Source organism: Bos javanicus, chromosome 8, assembly GCF_032452875.1.
Source record: "Bos javanicus breed banteng chromosome 8, ARS-OSU_banteng_1.0, whole genome shotgun sequence".
In the NCBI taxonomy this organism is placed as follows: domain Eukaryota; kingdom Metazoa; phylum Chordata; class Mammalia; order Artiodactyla; family Bovidae; genus Bos; species Bos javanicus.
Window position 1 is genome coordinate 51,691,552 of NC_083875.1, and position 21,835 is coordinate 51,713,386.

Consider the following 21,835-nt stretch of genomic DNA (forward strand, 5'->3'; position numbering starts at 1 on the left):
GAAATTCTGTTTTTGATGTGCTCTTATGTACAGGTCATGCTACCTTGATGAGGGCCCCAAAGTTGCTATTGCAATTTTCATCTGCTTCTATGGGTGCACAGATGTGGAGTGTAATACCTATTCTGCCTTTCCTATATCTGTGCTTTTTCCTAGGTCTCCACCATGGCTTCAGTTGTTGAAGAACAGCTGGAGCCACAAACCTAAGATCAGCAACAGCAGACAGCACCATGGAGCTCACATAAGCTCTCCACTGCACCTTGCCCCTCAGATAACCTCATGAGTTGGCTTGCCTCCTTGACAAGGCTCCAACTGTCCAGAACAGAAAGTTTGCCTTTCCCCTGACACAGCCTTTGCCTTTCCAAGCTCCTTAATTTTCACCTTCCAAAGGAAAGATGGAGAGATGATATACTCTAGCAAGAGATTTTTCTGCCATTTTTTGCTTTAAAATGGAAAGTGTGTGTGTGTGTGTGTGTGTGTGTGTGCATGTATGTTGTAGGAATTATGGCCTGGCCCTGGTTCTGCTAGTAACTAGCTGCATGGGGTTGGGCAGGTCACCAGCTCTGGTTCTAATTTCTACACTCAAATACAGAGCATCAGACCAGCTGAGACTACTCCAACATCTTAAGATTCTATGTACTACACAAGTGTATCCTTAGAAGATAACTTGTTGGGCTTCAATGTCACCCTATAGTATAACAGTCTATGCACAAGGCCCTCTTCTAAACTCCTTCCTCTGGGCTTAACATTTAGCATAACAAAACCTTCCTACAGCAAATTCAACCTAAAGGGATTGAGGTTATTTATGCACAGAAAAGTGAAGTCTTCAGCAGATTTGCTCCTTTTAGCCTTTCTAAACAAATATCAGATCAGATCAGATCAGTCGCTCAGTCATGTGCGACTCTTTGCGACCCCATGAATCGCAGCACGCCAGGCCTCCCTGTCCATCACCAACTCCTGGAGTTCACTCAGACTCACGTCCATCGAATCAGTGATGCCATCCAGCCATCTCATCCTCTGTCGTCCCCTTCTCCTCCTGCCCCCAATCCCTCCCAGCATCAGAGTCTTTTCCAATGAGTCAACTCTTCGCATGAGGTGGCCAAAGTACTGGAGTTTCAGCTTTAGCATCATTCCTTCCAAAGAAATCCCAGGGCTGATCTCCTTCAGAATGGACTGGTTGGATCTCCTTGCAGTCCAAGGGACTCTCAAGAGTCTTCTCCAACACCACAGTTCAAAAGCATCAATTCTTCGGTGCTCAGCCTTCTTCACAGTCCAACTCTCACATCCATACATGACCACAGGAAAAACCATAGCCTTGATTAGACGGACCTTTGTTGGCAAAGTAATGTCTCTGCTTTTGAATATGCTATCTAGGTTGGTCATAACTTTCCTTCCAAGGAGTAAGCGTCTTTTAATTTCATGGCTGCAGTCACCATCTGCAGTAATTTTGGAGCCCAGAAAAATAAAGTCTGACACTGTTTCCACTGTTTCCCCATCTATTTCCCATGAAGTGATGGGACCGGATGCCATGATCTTCATTTTGTGAATGTTGAGCTTTATAGGTTTGGCCAAAAAGTTTGTTCAGATTTTTTTCTATAAGATCTGATGGAAAAACCTGGGGGAGCTTTTTGGCCAATCCAATCCAATACCTCATTAACTGCTTTGATGAGTAACTAAATGTGAAAGCACATAGTGGAAATGAAATACTAGTATTCTTCATTTCAAATTCCCAATTTGTTTCTCATTGAGAGAAGTAAACAAAAACATTTCATTCTTCCCAAAATGATTTGAATGTTTCCATTTTTAATGTCTGTTAGTGTTGCACTGCCCCCCCGACCCCGCCCCAGCACACACACCAAGATAAACAGTCTCTCTCTGATCTATTTTCACATGCTGAAATGGGGAAAGTCAAGTGTGATGCTTCTCAATCAACAGTGACAATATTCTCTGTGGGGAAGAGTATTTCAGAAATTTGAGGAAATAAAGTTTGAAAAGTCATATCTAGATTTTGATACTAAAAAAAAGAAAAATCTTGGGACTTCCCTGGTGGCCCAGTGGCTAAGACTCTGCACTCATAATATAGGGGGCCCAGGTTTTGAGCCCTGGTCTGGGAACTAGATCCCACATGTAACAACTAAAGACCCTGTGTGCTGCAATGACAATTTAGGATTCCACATGCTGGAACTAAGACCTAGCATAGTCAAATAAATAAATATTAAAAAAAATTTTTTTAACTGTTTGGATAAAACAAATTACATTCATCTAAGCTTGAGAAAATTATAGCCAGAGAAGATAAGCAGAAAAAAAAATGTGGTAATACTTGCAAAATACTTGTAATTGCTTATCTGTTTCCTCCTCCTTCTTTAGTAAAAGTGTTCCGCATCCCCTAACTTTCCTCAACTTGGCAACATCCCCAGGCAGTGATTCGTAACTGGTTAGAATCTGTCCTAACAACTTCTTCCCAGCTTCTTTTGCAGTGAGAGTGGCCATGGGAGCCATGGCTGCTGGGGTCACTGTTGGGTAATTTGGGGAGCCCTATGGCTGTCTGCCTCCCGTACCCAGTTCCTTCCTTGATAGTTGACACTGTGCTGGGAGCTTCTGTGGGGCCTTCCTGTGACCTCCTGGTGATAGCTCCACAGGCCAAGGATGAAAGACTGTGGCTTTTCTATGACACTTTCGAGTTGTTGAATTTCCGAAGAACAAGTCTTAAATATGTAATAGTTAGGACTTGAAAGTTGTTTAGAGTTTATCTGAAATTCAAATTTAACTGAGTGCCTTCTAATTTTGTTTTTTTTTTTTTCCCCCTTAAATCTGACTCTATGTAAAAACCCTAGACTACATGTCTTAAACTTTTGTTATATAAAAAGGATTACCTCAGTAAGTTACTAGTAGTCAAATTAACATACTGCTTGCATGTGAACTCATTCCTGATATAGTAGTAATTTATAAAGAGTACCCAGCATTTATTATGTTCACTATGTGCTAGACACTGTGCTAGTTAACAGGGAGTATTTGTAATTGAGCCTCAGAGGTAGGTCTTGCCTTCAGGGAGCTTGCAGTTTAGCTGGAGAGACAGCCACTGAATGAGTGATTCTGTAAGTGGCAGAGTAATTACAACTGTGACCAGCACTTTGAAGGAAAAGTAGAGGAACCTTGAGAGCACCTATGAGGGCGGGGTAAGGAGAAGGGAAATCCTTGAGAAGTGGCATCACAAGAGTGAACTGAAGGCGGAGTAGGAGTTAGCGGGCCAGTTGGAGGGAGGGTTGCAGAAGTTTGCTCTAAGCCTCAGGAGCAGCACGTGAGGCTGCTGTGACATGGGAAGAGTCCTGGTGAGTTTGAGGAGTGGAGGTTCCAGTGGCTGAGCAGCAGAGAGTTGAGTGATGGGAAATGCAGGCAGAGAGGCACTTAGAAGGTGGATCATGGATGCCATGGGGGTCATGTTAAGGATTTCAAAACTTACCTTACTCTCCACTATACCCACAGTAAGTACTGTTGGTATCCTCACCTTACAAAGAGAAACAAAGACTTAAAAGGGTTTGATCAAAAACATAAAAAGTTATTAAGTGAATGAACTATAATTTTAGCCCAGATTTTTTTTTTTATAGTGTATGTGAGCAAAAAACCCCTAATCATTACTGAGTGCAAGCTAGTTACAAACTTCTAAGTAATGGGAGCTGATTAGATGAGTCTGTAGAGATTATTTAAAGTTAATTTAAGAATATATTTTATATTTATGTAAAAACTGTGAATGTGAGAAATCTATTATTAATAAATAAGAAGTTGATCAGTAATTTAAATTCCAGTATTGAATGGGGCATCAAGAAATTATACAATTTACAGATTACCTGTTTGTGCTTTCCAATGAAAGGTCCCTTGTACTGCATACCACTTAAATTACTGTGGCTTACTTATGCAATTTTAGACCATCGGTTTGACAAAAACAAAATAAAACATGCACACAAAAATCCTTATTTGTAACAAAGTCTCAATATAAGTGACACAAATGATTCAGCAGTTTTAGATACATATGAGAAACAATTACAGCAGTAACAAGGACAAAACATACAAAAATATACCATTGCAAATTGTTGATTTATTCAATATGATTGCTACTCCTGGTAATCCCATTATTTGCAGGAGGTGGGCATCAGTATGGGATGGTAACAAATATTTTTAAAAAATTAAAAATAGAAAAATATAAAGAGTAAACTGTATGTGAAGTAAATGTTATATGGTAATTGATATGATGCATGCAACAAATACAGACACATATATATGCATACATATATAGACTCATCCACACACACACACACACATCAATAGATTACATATATACTGGATTGTGATCTACATCTTATTTTTTACTTTGGGTCCCATTCATAAAAGTTTGAAAATCATTAGTGTAGTGAAATGACTCAGTCTTTGTGAGCTATGCTGTACCTGTGCACTTCTTGGTGTGAGAACAGCATTAGGGTAAATTTCTGTCCATTATCATGGATAGCCACTTACTGTTCCATGTGTTAAAGAAATCATGTGTGACAGAACAAACAAACAAAACAACAGACTGTCACTGTACCAAAGCGCACAATGTGTCTTGGTTATGGCACTTGAGTAGATTCCTTTGAATTTCCCAGTTCACTCCAGGAAGGTTTCAGTCCCTTCCAACTTTATACTGTCACTTGCACACCTTGGGAACAATGACAAAAAGAAAAGACATTAATGAAGAATTCCAATTGTCATTTTATTAAATCTTCACACTAACATTAAGGTGTGTTAAGATTACACAGATTCTGGGACCAGAAATGCTGGTTTTCTGTAAAGAACTAAATTGAGTCCAAATCTCATTCTTTTAATCCTTGTGCTAAATTTAAGCCTATTTTCAGATATCCAGTATTATTTGCAATTGCTATAACGATCCTTGACTCTAAGTAATAATTTGAGAACTAGAAGAATATCACAAAAGGTGGCTGATACAGTAATATTCTTGTTTTAGAATGATATCCTTAGTTTGAAGAAAGAAGTATTCTTACCTTTTTTAAAAGTAAGGACGTCGAGCTGAATATTTAGTGACTTTGGCTTAGAAAGTCAATGATCAGCCTGCCGCATTCTTATCACACATCTCATGCTAGAAAAGCACACATTTTTTTGTAATCTTTGAAGCATGCAAAATATAAAAATGATTATACTCTTTGACTCAGCAAGTGCTACTTCTGAAAATTTTAAATATCATTCAAGAAGAAGAAAACCAGCAACACACACAGATATTTTACAGTACATTATTTGCCAATGTAAAAATCTTTTTAACAATACTAAATATCTAACAGTAGGAAATGGTTCAATAATTTTATGGCAATTATAGTGTTACTTTATAATTGGAAATTATATTTTAAATTCAACATAGAAAAATATCCCCCCAAATTCATTTTATTAAATTTTTATTTTGCAATTTTTATCCCTCTGATTTGACATCTTTCTTCTGCAGGAAGATGTCAATGTCAGGTCTTATAATTTACTTTTACTGAGCAAAACAGAACTCAACCTTGAATCCTTTAACTGGAAGAGCTATTTAGTTTTATTGTTTCATTATATAATGGACTCTACAAAGCTTATTCAACATTAAATATTAATTTAAAAATAAAAGTAAACATGGCAATTAACCACGTAAGCCATGTAAGAGAGATTTAAATTCAATCTTTGTTTCTGTTTCATTATTATTGCTGTATCACAATTACGATTCTATATGTTTAGAATAGAAAATTAGTTTATGAGATACTATAAGAAGCCTGAGGTATATTCAACTGAAACATTTGAAGGTGCCCAGAACAGCCTGGTTTAACCTCACTGAGGGTTAAACCAGGCTATGCTAAGGATCCCTCCAGGCTAGCTTTGCCAGGACACTGTGATTGGAAGAACTGGGAAAGGTGATGGGTTACTATAAATAACGCAGCAACTTATTTATACAACAGAAAAAAAAAGAAAAAAAAACGAACATAAATCTTGGAGGTAGGAAGAGCTGATATTCCTTGGATTTTATGTCTCATAATATTTCTATTATTTTTTTTTCTTTTAAGCTTTATCCAATATCTCAAACGAAGGCAAGATAGTCTTATGAAGGAATACTTCCTTACAAACCTCTAGGATGTAGGTAAGGAAAGAGGAGGGTGTTACAGACATGGAAATGTACTTTCCTGTGGGTTTTCAGCCCCCGTCAAAACATGCCAGCTTTTCTTGGGTCTTGGACCAGATGGCAAAAGCTGGCATTCTGTATGCAATCTGCCTGAGCTACATGATCAAGGCTTGTTTTTATCAGCAGATACAGCATAAGGCCAAACGTCAGCATGTGACTTGGTCATTAAAGGACAACTGGACCCAAGCCTAACCATTATTGAGAGAATGGAAAGGTATAGGTGTTCAACCACTGCAAGTATCAACACCCTGTAAGTACCCTATCAAGGTCAGCAAGGGAGCAAACAGCTCTCAGAGAAGTGGCTCTGGCTCAGGTGCTATCATTTACAAAGGCTGAGCCCCTCCCTTCACTCTACATTCTCTGTATCCACTGATGCTCGGTCTGAGCTTCGTGATGAGGGGCATGCCTTTCATCAGAGTAACAGATGGCAGGGGTGAGCAGGCAAAACTGGCAAGGATTTTAAGTTCCACTTACAGGAAGAAATTTTAGTATGGTCCTGACATTTCTTTAAATAGGTTCATGCCTACATGAAGGGCTGATTCTGAAACTAGGAGTGTGTTAGGATCAATGAGCTGCCTGGCTGGACTCAAACTTCTAGTCAGTTAGGAATTTACTGAGGACACAGGAAATCTAATTCTTTCTGAGAGATGATGACATTTGCACCAGAGGAGTTGCTTCTTACCAAAAGAGCATGTAATATTCTTCACTGCCAAAGTGACTCATACTGTCTTCTCCTGAGCCAGCTGATGACTGCATTTTGTATGTTAGCCATGAAAAGTGTTAGCTCAAACAGTGCCAGTGAAAGATCTACATCTATAGTTTTGTTTCCCCAGCACACTTTGTCATCCTTCTTCTGGTTTCTACCTCCTACTCTGCCTTCCCTTTGGGGGATTTCTCCCCTTAAATCAGGACGCCTTTCCTAAGGTACTCAATTACAAGATGAATACCTGATCCACTTCTAGCCAACAAAAGTAAGCCATCTCCCAGGCACAGCGATTGGTTTAACCAAAGTCATGTGACCCAAATAGGACCAATCAAAATGTTTCCTGGGACTTTTCAGCTGGGATAATATGGAAAATTGATTTAAAAATGTTTAAAATAAAGAATTTTAAATATATGCAAAACTAGTGAGAATAACATATAGACCCTTCTGTATCCAATACTCAGCTTTATCAACTCATAGACAAGGATATGAGTTGATAAAGGATAAAACTGTCTTTTTACTGGGGCTATTGGATTTAGGAGGATAGTGTTGCCAAAATACTTCATGTCTGTTAGTGGAGAGAGACTGACCTCAAAATATACCCAAACAGAATATGAGAAATTGAGGCAGAACCATGAGGACCCCATCGGCGCTCCTTAACTCAGTTGAGTCTGAAGCCACTGCCACTCCTGTATTTTTTTTTCTGCTTAAGCCAGATTTAGGAGGATTTCTGTCACTTGCAAAATGTATTGTCTGATATGAAAACCTTAAAGAAATACTCAATAAGTTATTTTTAAAATCTTGTGTTTATTTTGGGAAATAAGTATTTATGAAAAATCTTTGAGGAATAAAGGAGAAAGAGAACTCTATACCTATTAAAACAAGATTATCAGCATTTAATTTCACCCAATTATAACAATAATTTCAGTCCTATTGAAATAACAGCCATCTATTAAAAAATTTGAACTAAATAACAGAAATATCATTAAGAGAGATAACAAAGGGTGAATATTTTCACCCTCAAAAGAACTCAGAAAAGTAATCAAGTCCCTAGACCCATTAAGAGTCTCTGATTCTGAACTGTCTTCAAAGCAACGAGTGAATGGATACGATCACTCTTACATTAGCATTCTGGTATACCATTCTTGGGGCTTCCCTGGTGGCTCAGTGGTGAAGAACCCGCCTGCCCATGCAGGAGACCTAGGTTCAATCCCTGGGTCAGGAAGATCCCCAGGAGATGGAAATGGCAACCCACTCCAATATTCTTGCTTGGGAAATCCCATGGACAGAGGAGTCTGGTGGGTTGCAGTCCATGGGGTCACAAAAGAGTCAGACATGATTTGGTGACTAAAATAACAACAACAACATTCACGGGTATGTAATGAAATATTTTTCCTGGTTGGTCCTTCACAATCCACTTTGATTGGACAATACTAACCCTTTTGTTTTGCTAGTTCTTGTATTAGATCTTCATATACTTGTGAAAAGAGGTCTTCCTCAGATTTTGTTCCATCTAGATAAACTGAGAAGGGGAAAAAAGAGTAGTTCAAATGCTAACAGGCTTATTAATATGGGATGCTTACTCTGGCATTTGGCATCTCTTGAGGACACCATAAGTTTAAAGAACCCAGGAACTTAATTTTAAAAGAAATTAATAGCCATTAAAAAGAAAAATATAAAGCCGGGTACAATAGGTAAGAGATTTGGGTTATTACAGAGAAATTCAAACTAGCTGATGTGAAAATTATAAAAACAAAAAAGACACAGAGTTAAGTGGCATTGTGCATACATCACTTTAGGAGCACCAAATAGGTGCTTTCTCAAAACAATCATTTAAGGGAATAGTTCTCAAACTTCTTTATCAGGATAACCTGTGAAGCTTCTTAAACCATGCCGTGTGTGTGTGTGTGTGTGTGTGTGTGTGTCTGCTGTTGTGTGTGTGTGTGATTTTTGTCACGTATGTGCTGAATCTGCATTCTCCAGGCCATGAGATTTAAATTGCCATAGTCAAGTTTGGTATAAGAAGTAGGTTATAAGAAAATTCTGTAGGTTAAAGGAAGGAAAGAGCCTTCTAGTCACAATACTGCAGAGGTAGGGGAGGTAGGAGAGAACTGTGCCTGTTAAGAAAAAGATGCTCAGTTTGGAAAGGCTAGAAGGTGGGGAGGCACGAACAGTATAGAAATTAGATTTAAGAGCAAGGCTCTGCCTTAGCCTTTGGAGACCTTGTGATCCTTCCTGGCTGTTTAGATTTTATCCCAAAGGGCTGGAGACTCTTTGGAACCATTTAAGCAAGGTAGGAGCATGAGATAGCAGAGGCGGGGGGGACAGGCAGTAGTAAGAAGAAGACATCCCTGCAACCAATGGTCTAGGTTGGAAATAATGTGACCAAAAATGTCATGAGAGGCCCTGGGGATGTGGAAGAGGGGGTTGGACTGGACTGAAGAAGGGATCATAAGAGCCTCTAGACCATGGGGAGGTCCCGTGTGCCTTCCGTATTTACCAAACAGGCCATGAAGTCTCTCACAGTAGGGGCAACTCCCTTTATTCTGAAAAGATGTATCCGCTCTGGTTGCTCCGGCTCATCCAAAAGCCTTTGTCTCCAGCCTCCTGCATCTTCTCCATGTTGTACTCTGTATCCCAAGGATCTGTTCTCAGTCCAGCCCCATAGATCCAGGTATTTGTATCTAAATCACTGCTTTAAGTCCCTCAGGCATCTCAACTGCATTACTGGCATGCAAAGCAGACTTGCATTCCTCCTTGCAAATCTGTGAGTCCTTCACTTTTTTCTGTTCTCTGAAATAATACCTGACAATTCCTGAGCTGTTGTCCTTGACACCTCAACTACCTGCACCTTCCATATCTATTCTATCATTCAGTTCCTCTGAATACATCTGTCCCATTTCGCACCCTACACATCTACCCTTCACAAAGCCACATGGATCTGACTGAAACAAAAACTTTCTATCTACCATATCCTTGTAATAAACCTCTCTGTAGAGGCCTTCCCACTTTCCTTAGGACGATGACCTTTGGCCTTTTAAGGTCTGTACCCTTCCTGTACCACCAACATCACCCGTTGCTTTGTCTTTCTCTACCACAACCTTCTTGCCAGTGCCCGCTGGCCTTTCCATGCACCATACCCACTGTCTGGGGTGACCTTCTATCCCACCCCCACCTTTGTCCAGTTAAATCTATCATAAAGTGGTTTACATGTGGCTTCCTCAAGGAAGCCTTCCCCGGTTGCTAAGCCTGGGACAGTCCCCCTGAAGCTCAGTGTCACAGTACTCAGCATAGTTAGAAAGGACAGCTTGTGCAGCAAGTGTGTTTAACATCTGTTTCCCTGATAGAATGTTGGTGCATAAGACTGGAGACCAAGTCTGTCTTATTTCCCTTGATAACACCAGGGCAGTGCCTTGTTCAGGGAATGCATTCAATCAGTATTTGTTGAATGAATGACCATTTAGAAGTTGCTACACTTTGACAAGAGTCATAGAGAGAGAAACAGAAGCCAGGAGAGCCAATGTGGAAAAGGAGGGTTCTGGCTTAAAATGTCCTTTTACAATCTAATACATGAGAAATATGCCTTCTAAAATCTTGTGCACTCTTGTGTACTTTGAGGCAATGACAGTGAAAAGTCTTCCTTGAAGGGAAAAAGACACTCACCAATTTCCCATGAGACATTCTCCATTTCTTTTCTGTGTTTTAGGTACATGGGCCACACGTGGCCGTCAAAGTATCCTGGGGCGTCTGGAGGCTTGTACACCCTTGTACTGTCAAAATATGTAGGAAACTTCATGTTGACAGAAACACAAAACTGATAAAGTAAAATAATGGTCAGGACAATGGGGAAATTACTCAGAAATTGAGAAGGAATAAGACCATATTTTTTAGACTCAAGGCCAGTTACAAAGACAGCACACGATAGACTCAGTGCTCTGATCTAAAAATGAACTTTGTAACTCGCTGACTATCATTCTTAATTATCTTTCCCCCCTCAAGTGATTTATAAAAGAATTAACAATATTAATATAAATAATGATAGCAATACTATTATGTTGTAGTAAGCTTTAAACTAACCAGTGTCCTCAATGGCTATAGCAGAATAAAGGCCAATTAATTTAAAATCATAATCAAAATGAAATTGCTCCATATGAAGATTTAGGAAGGATAAGCCAAACAGCTTGTATTAATATAAGAGCCTTTTCTTAGAAAAGTAATTTGCATTACTCCATGTGGGTGGCCACTTATGGAAAAAGGTCTTGTTCTTTGGGAAGAGTTGAGGCTTCCCTTGCTTGAAAAATAACATATACACATTGTTCAATAATGCTGTTTCCTTGCTTTCCTTAAAGTTTGTCTTTTGGATTACAATCCACAAAGGCATTTTCAAAACTTACCTCCTCCTCCGCTTACATTCTTCATACGGAATTGTCAGAAAATAGCGTCTATTCCATATAGTGTCAAGGGGCCTAAAATAACAGCATATTTAGTGCATATTTAGTTTTTTCCCCATTCATTCAGAGTCATTAATAGAGTGGGGAATGCTTACTTATAATGGAAGAGAAGGAAACCTTCAATAATTAAGATGGGAATTTCCTTAATGCTTTCCTCATGTGTTGATGCCAGAGAGTGTGTTGGGTTTTCCATCCAGCAGGAGATGGCGGACATCATTTCCTCCATGTTAAGTGCTTCGAGCACTTCAAACAAACAGACACAAATATGAAATAAATACAACAAAAGTTTTACGCTGTGGCTTTTTATGATGAGGATATCCAGTGACCTATAAACATATGAAATAACACTATTCTATTTTTCCTTCAAAACACCTAATTAACATTTTAGACAAAAAATAATATAAACTCTAACATTGATAAGGTGGTATGCTTGATATATTTTCATTTTGGAAAAATTTAAACACATACAAAAGTAGAGTGTAGAGTGCAATGAACTCCCATGTCCCCACTTACCAACTTTGACAATTATAAACTCATTGCTTTATTTATAACTTCTATTCCCCCTTGACTATGTAAGTGTGTAACATTTTTGGATGACAAAATATTTATAAAATAGTTAGAAAGACAGTGACACATTGGGGAAATTACCTGCAATATACTTGGCAAAGAATGGGTATCCTTAATATATAAAGAGCTCTTACAGATAAATAAGAGGAGGTAAATCATTAAAATAATTTACAAAGGATACAAATATATAATACTCAAAACTTAAAAATGTGCATACTTTCAGAGGTTACAGTTGTTAATTCTAGAAAAGTACCCTATAACAGAGATTCTCAAAGTGTGGTACTTCCAGGAGCAGCAGCTGAGAACTTATCAGAAATGCAAATTCTCACTCCTACTTCAGAATAACTGAATTGAGCCATCTGTGTGTAGAGATATTTTAGTGGAAGGTTTTAAGATTATGAATTAATCCCTTTAATCAATATAGAGCTATTAAGCTTTTCTCTTTGTTCTGTTATTTGTTTTGATTAAGTTGCATTTGGTAAGACGGTTAATTTAAGTTTTCAATTTGCATAAAATTGTTCATAATATCCTCATCTTTTTGATATTTGTGGAATTTTTAATGATGTTGACTTTATTTTTCTCTATTTTTTTCTTGATTAGTTTTGATTAACTTTGAGGGTCACTCAGATTCATCAATCTGTAGGTTTACATCTTAGGCCAAATTTGAGATGTCTTAGACCATTACTAATTTGAATACTTTTCAGCACCACACTGTTTCTCCTCTCCTTCTGAGGCTCTGATGATATAAATGTTAGATCTTTTGTTATTGCCCCATGTTTCTGTTCATTTCTTTTCAGCCTATTTTCTCTCTGCTGTTCAGATTGAATATTAATAATTTCTATTGTTTTGTCTTCAAGTTCATTGATTCTTTCCTCTGTCGTATTTATACTATTATGCTCATCCAGTGATAAAATTTTAGTTATTATATCAGTTTTCAGTTCTAAGATTTCTATTTGGTACTTTTTCACATGTCCTCTTTCTTTATTGAGGCTTTCTAATTTTTTACTTGATTCAAGAATGGTTAAAGTTGTTCACTGAAGCCTTTTTATGGATGTCATTTAAAATCCTTGTTAGAATTCCAGCATCTGTGTCATGGTGATGTTGGTATCTGTCTTTTCTTATTGAAAATTGACAGTTGCCTGGTTCTTAGCATGACAAGTGATTTTCAGTCTCATCCTGGAAATTCTGGGTATTATGTTATAAGGCTCTGGAGCCTATTTAATCTTGTTTGTGCAGGCAGTTACTCTGTTCAGGGGTAGTGTGCAGGTCCAGGTTGGGTGGATGTTCAGCTGTCTGCTGAGCATCACCATACTGAGGTGTGGGGATAGCTGTGGAAGGAGAAAGAGGCATGCAGTAGCATCCAGGTATTGCTTCATTACAGTTCAGTGAGGACAGAAGTTCAGCTCTCCAGTGGGTCCTGCACACAGTAGCTGACACAAGTTGGTTAGGAAAAGTGGAGTGCCAACTCACACCACCCCACACTGCCTTATTCTTTTTTTTTTTTTTTTGCTGCCAGTTAGGTGTAGAAGTTCAGCTTTCCTTTTAGCATTACTGATATGATTCCTATGCTAACATGGAAAGCCAATGGACCCTGCTGTGCTGGTGCTGCTGGTCCAAAAGTCTAGAAATGCACTGCGCCCTGTTAACACCATGAGGGGAAGTTGTTTTTCCTTTTGTTTGGCTACAGTAAAGTGGATATTGCCAAAATAATTTTCTCTTCTGTTACAGCACTGTTTTCCTATTCCTTTGACTAAAGGGAACAGTTTTTTGGGCTCCAAAATCACTGCAGATGGTGACTGCAGCCATGAAATTAAAAGACGTTTGCTCCTTGGAAGAAAAGTTATGACCAACCTAGACAGCATAAAAAGCAGAGACATTACTTTGCCAAAAAAGGTCTGTCTACTCAAAGTGATGTTTTTTCCAGTGGTCATGTATGGATGTGAGAGTTGGACTGTGAAGAAAGCTGAGTACCGAAGAAGTGATGCTTTTGAACTGTGGTGTTGGAGAAGACTCTTGAGAGTCCCTTGGACAGCAAGGAGATCCAACCAGTCCATCCTAAAGGAAATCAGTCCTGAATATTCATTGGAAGGACTGATACTGAAGCTGAAACTCCAATACGCTGGCCACCTGATGCAAAGAACTGACTCACTGGAAAAGACCCTGATGCTGAGAAAGATTTAAGGTGGGAGGAGAAGGGGATGACAGAGGATGACATGGTTGGATGGCATCACCAACTTAACGGACATGAGTCTGAGTAAGCTTTGGGAGTTGGTGATGGACAAGGAAGTCTGGTGTGCTGCAGCCCATGGGGTCGCAAGGAGTCAGACATGACTGAGCCACCAAACCGAACTGAATTGAAAGGGAACAGAGTTCTTGGGGGGTTTTAGTTATAGCTATTGATGGTTCCATGTAGCATACTTCTCTACCATCTTTTTCCAGATATATATGACAGGCAAAAAAAAAAAAAAAAAAGTGCCCAGGGAACTCACAGCAATGTCATTCCTCAAGATTCAAAGTCCCTAGTCAATATGCTCTCTTCATCTTTCAGAGTCTTTGCTTGTTGTATTCTATCCAGGGTTTTTAGTTTTAAGAGGGAGGAATAGCAAGTGATGGGGCCAAGCCATCTTGGGTAGAACAAGAAGTACCATTAGTTTTAATATATTTTCTTTACATTCAGTTAAAATATTTTCTAATTTTCATTGTGATTTGTTCTTTGACCCAAGGGATATAATGAGGAGTCTTGCTTCAGATAGAATATGATGATGTCTGGGATCTGCTTCAAAATAATACAGAAGGAGAAAGTGGGTGAGGGTACAGATGAAATATAATTGGCCAAGAGTTCATCATTTTAAAAGCAGAATGGTGAATTCATGAGAGTTCATTATACTTTTTTTGCCTCCTTTTGCATCTGCTTAAAATTTTCTATAACAAAAAGTTTTTAAAATCAGAAAAAAAACACTGATTAATTTTCAAACACTTTGGAATTTTCTACTTACTCTTTTGCTATTGATTTCTAATTCAGTTCTCTGTAATTAGAATATATCTCTATATTACTTCAAGACATTGAAATGTATTAAGACTTAAAAAAATCCAAAGTCTGACAACCTGTTAACATGTTTAGTTGATCTAACTTAATATAGCTGATACATTTGATTTAAAGCTATCATTTTACACCATCTTCTATTTTCCACCATCTTTTGATATTTTAGTTCTCTATTTTTTACTTCTTTTATATTTATCAGCTATATTATAATGATTCCATCTATTTATAAATGTGATAGCTATATACTTTAAAACTATTCTTTTGGTAGTTATAAAGATCAACATTACCTTGACTTAACTTAAACTTGTACATTTACCTAAAGAGCTCAGAATTCTGCTTAAGATAGATTCCTGGAGGTGGGACACTTGAACACATGGCATGAATATTTTAAGGTCTTTGGGACATATGCTCAACCTCCTTTTCAAAAAAGATTGTACCAATTAATATCCACCTATAAGTTATTTTGGAGAAGGCAATGGCAACCCACTCCAGTACTCTTGCCTGGAAAATCCCATGGACAGAGAAGCCTGGTAGGCTGCAGTCCATGGGGTTGCACAGAGTTTGACACGACTGAGCAACTTCACTTTCACTTTTCACTTTCATGCATTGGAGAAGGAAATGGCAACCCACTCCAGTGTTCTTGCCTGGAGAATCCCAGGGATGGGGGAGTCTGGTGGGCTGCCGTCTATGGGGTCGCACAGAGTCAGACACGACTGAAGAGATTTAGCAGCAGCAGCAGCAGCATAAGTTATTTTAATGGGCCTACGCCATTATTAATTTATTAGTGCTTTAAAAATCTATTCATGAGGTAAGTGGGAAAAAATAAGCTTAATTCTTTAACTACTTTTGAGGTTGACTTTTTATTGTACATTCATTAATCAAGTAACCTTATGCTTCTATGAATAACTTATTCACATTATTGGACAATTTTCATTTGAGATATTAGTGTTTTTCTTATTAGTTTGTAAGAACTCATTTAAATTAGGAATAAATCTTTATCAATTATTGAAAATATTTTTTCCTTGGTTAACTCTTACTGTGTAATAATCTTTCTCACTAACCAATAGAAGGGAAGAGAAGAAAAAAATATACTGGCTCAAGACATAAGAGCAGATAGCCAGTCAAGGATTTTGCCTCTCTTAAAGCTATCATGTTTCTGTAAGAATTGACTACACACACACACACAAAAAGAACTGACTACATAATATTTTCCCTTCCAGGTTATCAAAGTTAAAAATAAGGAACATATCTCATGGCTCTTTAAGAGAGCTAGTTTGCATAAGTACTCAATTATCTTATTAAAAGTTGATAAGACCATTAAATATGGTTTCCTAGCACGATATTTCTTTACAGGTATCAGTTCAGTTCAGTTCAGTCGCTCAGTCGTGTCTGACTCTTCGCGACCCCATGAATCGCAGCACGCCAGGCATCCCTGTCCATCACCAACTCCCGGAGTTCACTCAGACTCACATCCATCGAGTCAGTGATGCCATCCAGCCATCTCATCCTCTGTCATCCCCTTCTCCTCCTGCCCCCAATCCCTCCCAGCATCAGAGTCTTTTCCAATGAGTCAACTCTTCGCATGAGGTGGCCCAAGTACTGGAGTTTCAGCTTCAGCATCATGCCTTCCAAAGAAATCCCAGGGCTGATCTTCTTCAGAATGGACTGGTTGGATCTCCTTGCAGTCCAAGGGACTCGCAAGAGTCTTCTCCAACAACACAGTTCAAAAGCATTGATTCTTCGGCGCTCAGCCTTCTTCACAGTCCAACTCTCACATCCATACATGACCAATGGAAAAACCATAGCCTTGACTAGATGGACCTTTGTTGGCAAAGTAATGTCTCTGCTTTTGAATATACTATCTAGGTTGGTCATAACTTTTCTTCCAAGGAGTAAGCATCTTTTAATTTCATGGCTGCAGTCACCATCTGCAGTGATTTTGGAGCCCAAAAAATAAAATCTGACACTGTTTCCACTGTTTCCCCATCTATTTGCCATGAAGTGATGGGACTGGATGCCATGATCTTCATTTTCTGAATGTTGAGCTTTAAGCCAACTTTTTCACTCTCCACTTTCACTTTCATCAAGAGGCTTTTGAGTTCCTCTTCACTTTCTGCCATAAGGGTGGTGTCATCTGCATATCTGAGGTTATTGATATTTCTCCTGGAAATCTTGATTCCAGCTTGTGTTTCTTCCAGTCCAGCGTTTCTCATGATGTACTCTGCATAGAAGTTAAATAAGCAGGGTGATAATATACAGCCTTGACGTACTCCTTTTCCTATTCGGAACCAGTCTGCTGTTCCATGTCCAGTTCTAACTGTTGCTTCCTGACCTGCACACAGATTTCTCAAGAGGCAGGTCAGGTGGTCTGGTATTCCCATCTCTTTCAGAATTTTCCACAGTTGATTGTGATCCACGCAGTCAAAGGCTTTGGCATAGTCAATAAAGCAGAAATAGATGTTTTTCTGGAACTCTCTTGCTTTTTCCATGATCCAGAAGGTGTTGGCAATTTGATCTCTGGTTCCTCTGCCTTTTCTAAAACCAGCTTGAACATCTGGAAGCTCACGACTCACGTATTGCTGAAGCCTAGCTTGGAGAATTTTGAGCATTACTTTACTAGCGTGTGAGATGAGTGCAATTGTGCGGTAGTTTGAGCATTCTTTGGCATTGCCTTTCTTTGGGATTGGAATGAAAACTGACCTTTTCCAGTCCTGTGGCCACTGCTGAGTTTTCCAAATTTGCTGGCATATTGAGCGCAGCACTTTCACAGCATCATCTTTCAGGATTTAAGTAGATGCTTTTCTGATGGACTTCACCCTATTAGCTTCAACTCAGAGTTAGAGTGGGCAAGGGGGTGAAGTGAATCCATCTAAAAAATATTTACTCATCTTTTTTGAGCAGTGACAAGACCCAGTACTTAGGTCACTGGGAAAGTAAGGTCAGGAGGCACATAGTCCTAGAGTTTGACCGAGGCAAGATGGGACACAGCTGATCGTCTAGGTAGCTGTGTGTGTCCTATGGAGGGATCAGAACAACAGAGACCTATCTTGCCCCACCTTCAAAAGAAAAATCTATTGTTCCAATGTTTTCAGCTTTAACCATGAAACAGGGGAAAGGGTTTCATTTATTTAAACAGCTGAACATGTATCAAAAACCCTTAAAAAAGCATGCTTAAAGTACAGCAACATATTTAAACTTATTCTTAGACTCTCTTCAGAGATAGCAAAGTTATTTGGGTTTGAAAAAGGAATGAACATTAGCACATGTTCTGTAAGCTCATCTACTTACCATCATACTGCAGAAATCCATTTTCATCTGTCTCTATCTCAGACTCTGGCTGGAAAAACAATAAAGTACCCAAAAGAACTTCAGTGCAGAAATAATACAGTCATAGAAGGAAGAGCTGACCAACCTTTAACAAATGCTTTGGTGATGAGGATAAATAAAATCAAAGATTAGCTCCCATAAGTGTGCCATCTGGTGGATAAGTAACACTATTGCATTGAGCCTGTCTTCACTACAAAAGCTCAATCACTTAGCAAAGGCTTTTGGATGTAATTCAAGTAACATTGCTATTATAACTGTTTTTATTTAAATAAATAATTTGAGAAGTTTCATAGATACCTTAAAAAAATCATCCTGAGATAGGACACTGCAATTTGGAAGGTGTTTCTGCAAATTCTTAGCCAGTGTTGTCTTCCCACCATTTGTCACACTGAACCAAAAAAAAAAAAAAGAGAATACTGAGAAGGAAGATGCATTAAAAGAACATAAAACATTTTAAATTGACCTTACAAAAAGGATATTTCACACAATAGGTAATAACCAAGAAGAATTATCTCCTTTATAGATAATATTTCTTTGTTTGGCAAAACTATAGGCCCAAGTAGGTCTTATGAAACAGACAGGATGGAGCAGAAAGGTAACTAACTGCTGGGAAAGTGAACTGGGTAATATTAAATACTAAGACTTAAATTACAGCTATTGTATTGGAAGTAAAACAAATTTTTGTCTATGCTGAAACATTTACAGGGTTCACATGGCACTCAGAGAAGATGAGAAGCACATCTTAGTGCAAGTATATGAAACTGTACATGCTCACTATGATTCCGTCTCAATGTACAGTGAAGAAAAGTGGAGAATATTACAAGCCCACCTATCAAGACTTTTCATCTCCTTGGGGGTGCCTCCTTTCCTTCTAATCTCTCTCCACTGGTTGGGCTGGTTGGGAGGTCCATTGTAGCTTATTGCATCCAGTCAGTTACTTGTCTTTTCTGGCTGGACTGTGACATTAAGGAGAATGGGGACCCTGACCACCTCCTCTGCGTATGTATCTAGTTTTCTGGTACTCAGAAATGTGCATAGTGGGTGGAAAGCACTTCTCGACTCAGTAACTCAAACAGATTTTTTTTAACCTGGGGTTGACATAACTCTAAAGAGTCTATGGACAGATTCGAGGTCTTTGTGAAATTGAAAGAAATTTTCATCTTTATTTTCACTACATTCTAACAGATTTTAGGCATTTCCTTTCATTATAAATATAAATCAGAAACAACACTATTGTTAATTGTACCTGTGACTTTTTCACCAAAGGAAATCACAAATAGATAGTTTCATAACATGTTGCACTTGGGACAGAAATCTTGTATTAATACCACTGATACTCATTATTACTTCAAATTTACTGTAGTTTTTAGACTTACCATTGGACAGTGCTATTTAGTGAGTTAACAAAGAAGCACGTATATCACAATGCTACAAATTTGCTTTTAAAAATATTTTTATAACTGTATTATTATCACAGTTGGTTTCCTTTGCATTCCTCTTTTATTTTGTGCACTTAAAACCACTATTGTAAGAAATCAAGACTTCACCATACCAACAAATGTCTATAGTACAAAAAACTCCTGACTGCACATGTATTTGTAAGAACCCAGTAAGATGAACTGTAATACGTTTATAATCTAGAAAGGGGAAAAGGATCTAATATTTTTTCATCAAAATTGTTTACTAGATATAATTCAGTTATTACCCAAATACCTTATACCTACAAAGTAAAAGAAACTTGATTCACAATTTTCTTGTTGTTGTTGTTTAACCTCAGTTCAGTTCAGTTCAGTCACTCAGTCGTGTTCGACTCTTCGCGACCCCATGAATCACAGCATGCCAGACCTCCCTGTCCATCACCAACTCCCAGAGTTCACTCAAACTCATGTCCATCGAGTTGGTGATGCCAGCCAGCCATCTCATCCTCTGTCATCCCCTTCTCCTCCTGCCCCCAATCCCTCCCAGCATCAGGGTCTTTCCCAATGAGTCAACTCTTCACATGAGGTAGCCAAAGTACTGGAGTTTCAGTTTCAGCATCAGTCCTTCCAATGAACACCCAGGACTGATTTCCTTTAGGATGGACTGGTTGGGTCTCCTTGCAGTCCAAGGGACTCGCAAGAGTCTTCTCCAACACCACAGTTCAAAAGCATTGATTCTTCAGCGCTCAGCCTTCTTCACAGTCCAACTCTCACATCCATACATGACCAATGGAAAAACCATAGCCTTGACTAGATGGACCTTTGTTGGCAAAGTAATATCTCTGCTTTTCAGTATACTACCTAGGCTGGTCATAACTTTCCTGCCAAGGAGTAAGCATCTTTTAATTTCATGGCTGCAATCACCATCTGCAGTGATTTTGGAGCCCCAAAAATAAAGTCTGACACTATTTCCACTGTTTCCCCATCTATTTCCCATGAAGTGATGGGACCAGATGCCATGATCTTCGTTTTCTGAGTGTTGAGCTTTAAACCAACTTTTTCACTCTCCTCTTTCACTTTCATCAAGAGGCTTTTCAGTTCTTCTTCACTTTCTGCCATAAGGGTGGCGTCATCTGCATATCTGAGGTTATTGATATTTCTCCCAGCAATCTTGATTCCAGCTTGTGTTTCTTCCAGGCCAGCGTTTCTCATGATGTACTCTGCACAGAAGTTAAATAAGTAGGGTGACAATATACAGCCTTGATGTACTCCTTTTCCTATTTGGAATCAGTCTGTTGTTCTATGTCCAGTTCTAACTGTTGCTTCCTGACCTGCAAACATTTTTCTCAAGAGGCAGGTCAGGTGGTCTGGTATTTCCATCTCTTTCAGAATTTTCCACAGTTGACTGTGATCTACGCAGTCAAAGGCTTTGGCAAGGTCAGTAAAGCAGAAATAGATGTTTTTCTGGAACTCTCTTGTTTTTTCCATGATCCAGAAGGTGTTGGCAATTTGATCTATGGTTCCTCTGCCTTTTCTAAAACCAGCTTGAACATCTGGATGTTCACGGTTCATGTACTGCTGAAGCCTGACTTGGAGAATTTTGAGCATTACTTTACTAGCATGTGAGATGAGTGCAATTGAGCGGTAGTTTGAGCATTCTTTGGCATTGCCTTTCTTTGGGATTGGAATGAAAACTGACCTTTTCCAGTCCTGTGGCCACTGCTGAGTTTTCCAAATTTGCTGGCACATTGAGTTTAACCTTAGTCCACACAATTGGGTTGGATATAGGCAACCTCCTTAAAAATGGAAAAATGGGGACTTCCCTGTTAGTCAAGTGCTTAGGGTTCCACGTTTCCAATGCAGGGGGCCTCGGTTCGATCCCTGGTTGGGGAACTAAAGATCCCACATGCCATGTGGCATGGCCAAAAACGAAGTAAAATGTGAAAAATAGGAAAAGTGGGAGGGTGGGTTTACCCTATATATTGAGTAAATGCCGTTGTGAGAATTTTCTCCCCCTCTAACAAAAATGTCTAATCCATATTGAATGCCCATAGTTTAGTTACTGAATTTTGGTTTAAAATACATAGTAAACAGGGGTAACTTTATTACAGTATGAGAAATCTGGCTCGAAAATGTATTATT

General features: G+C 38.7%; 1 protein-coding gene across 8 annotated transcripts in view; it reads right to left on the reverse strand.

The window, feature by feature from the left end:
* Window positions 1-3,965: 3,965 nt before the first annotated feature.
* The window catches only part of NMRK1 (nicotinamide riboside kinase 1), a 29,913-nt gene continuing 12,043 nt past the window's right edge, over window positions 3,966-21,835 (reverse strand). For 5 of the 8 annotated variants that reach the window (XM_061425563.1, XM_061425560.1, XM_061425562.1 and 2 more), the window contains 7 exons: window positions 18,573-18,663; window positions 18,237-18,285; window positions 11,434-11,581; window positions 11,282-11,353; window positions 10,551-10,657; window positions 8,326-8,409; window positions 3,966-4,684 (listed from right to left, as the gene is read on the reverse strand). In XM_061425563.1, coding sequence (XP_061281547.1) covers window positions 4,665-4,684; window positions 8,326-8,409; window positions 10,551-10,657; window positions 11,282-11,353; window positions 11,434-11,581; window positions 18,237-18,285; window positions 18,573-18,663 — 571 coding nt within the window. In that variant the 3' untranslated portion in view covers window positions 3,966-4,664. Of the gene's footprint in view, window positions 4,685-5,027; window positions 5,123-8,325; window positions 8,410-10,550; window positions 10,658-11,281; window positions 11,354-11,433; window positions 11,582-18,236; window positions 18,286-18,572; window positions 18,664-21,835 lie in introns of all 8 variants that reach the window. The other 3 variants (XR_009738056.1, XR_009738057.1, XM_061425564.1) reach the window with 3 other exon arrangements.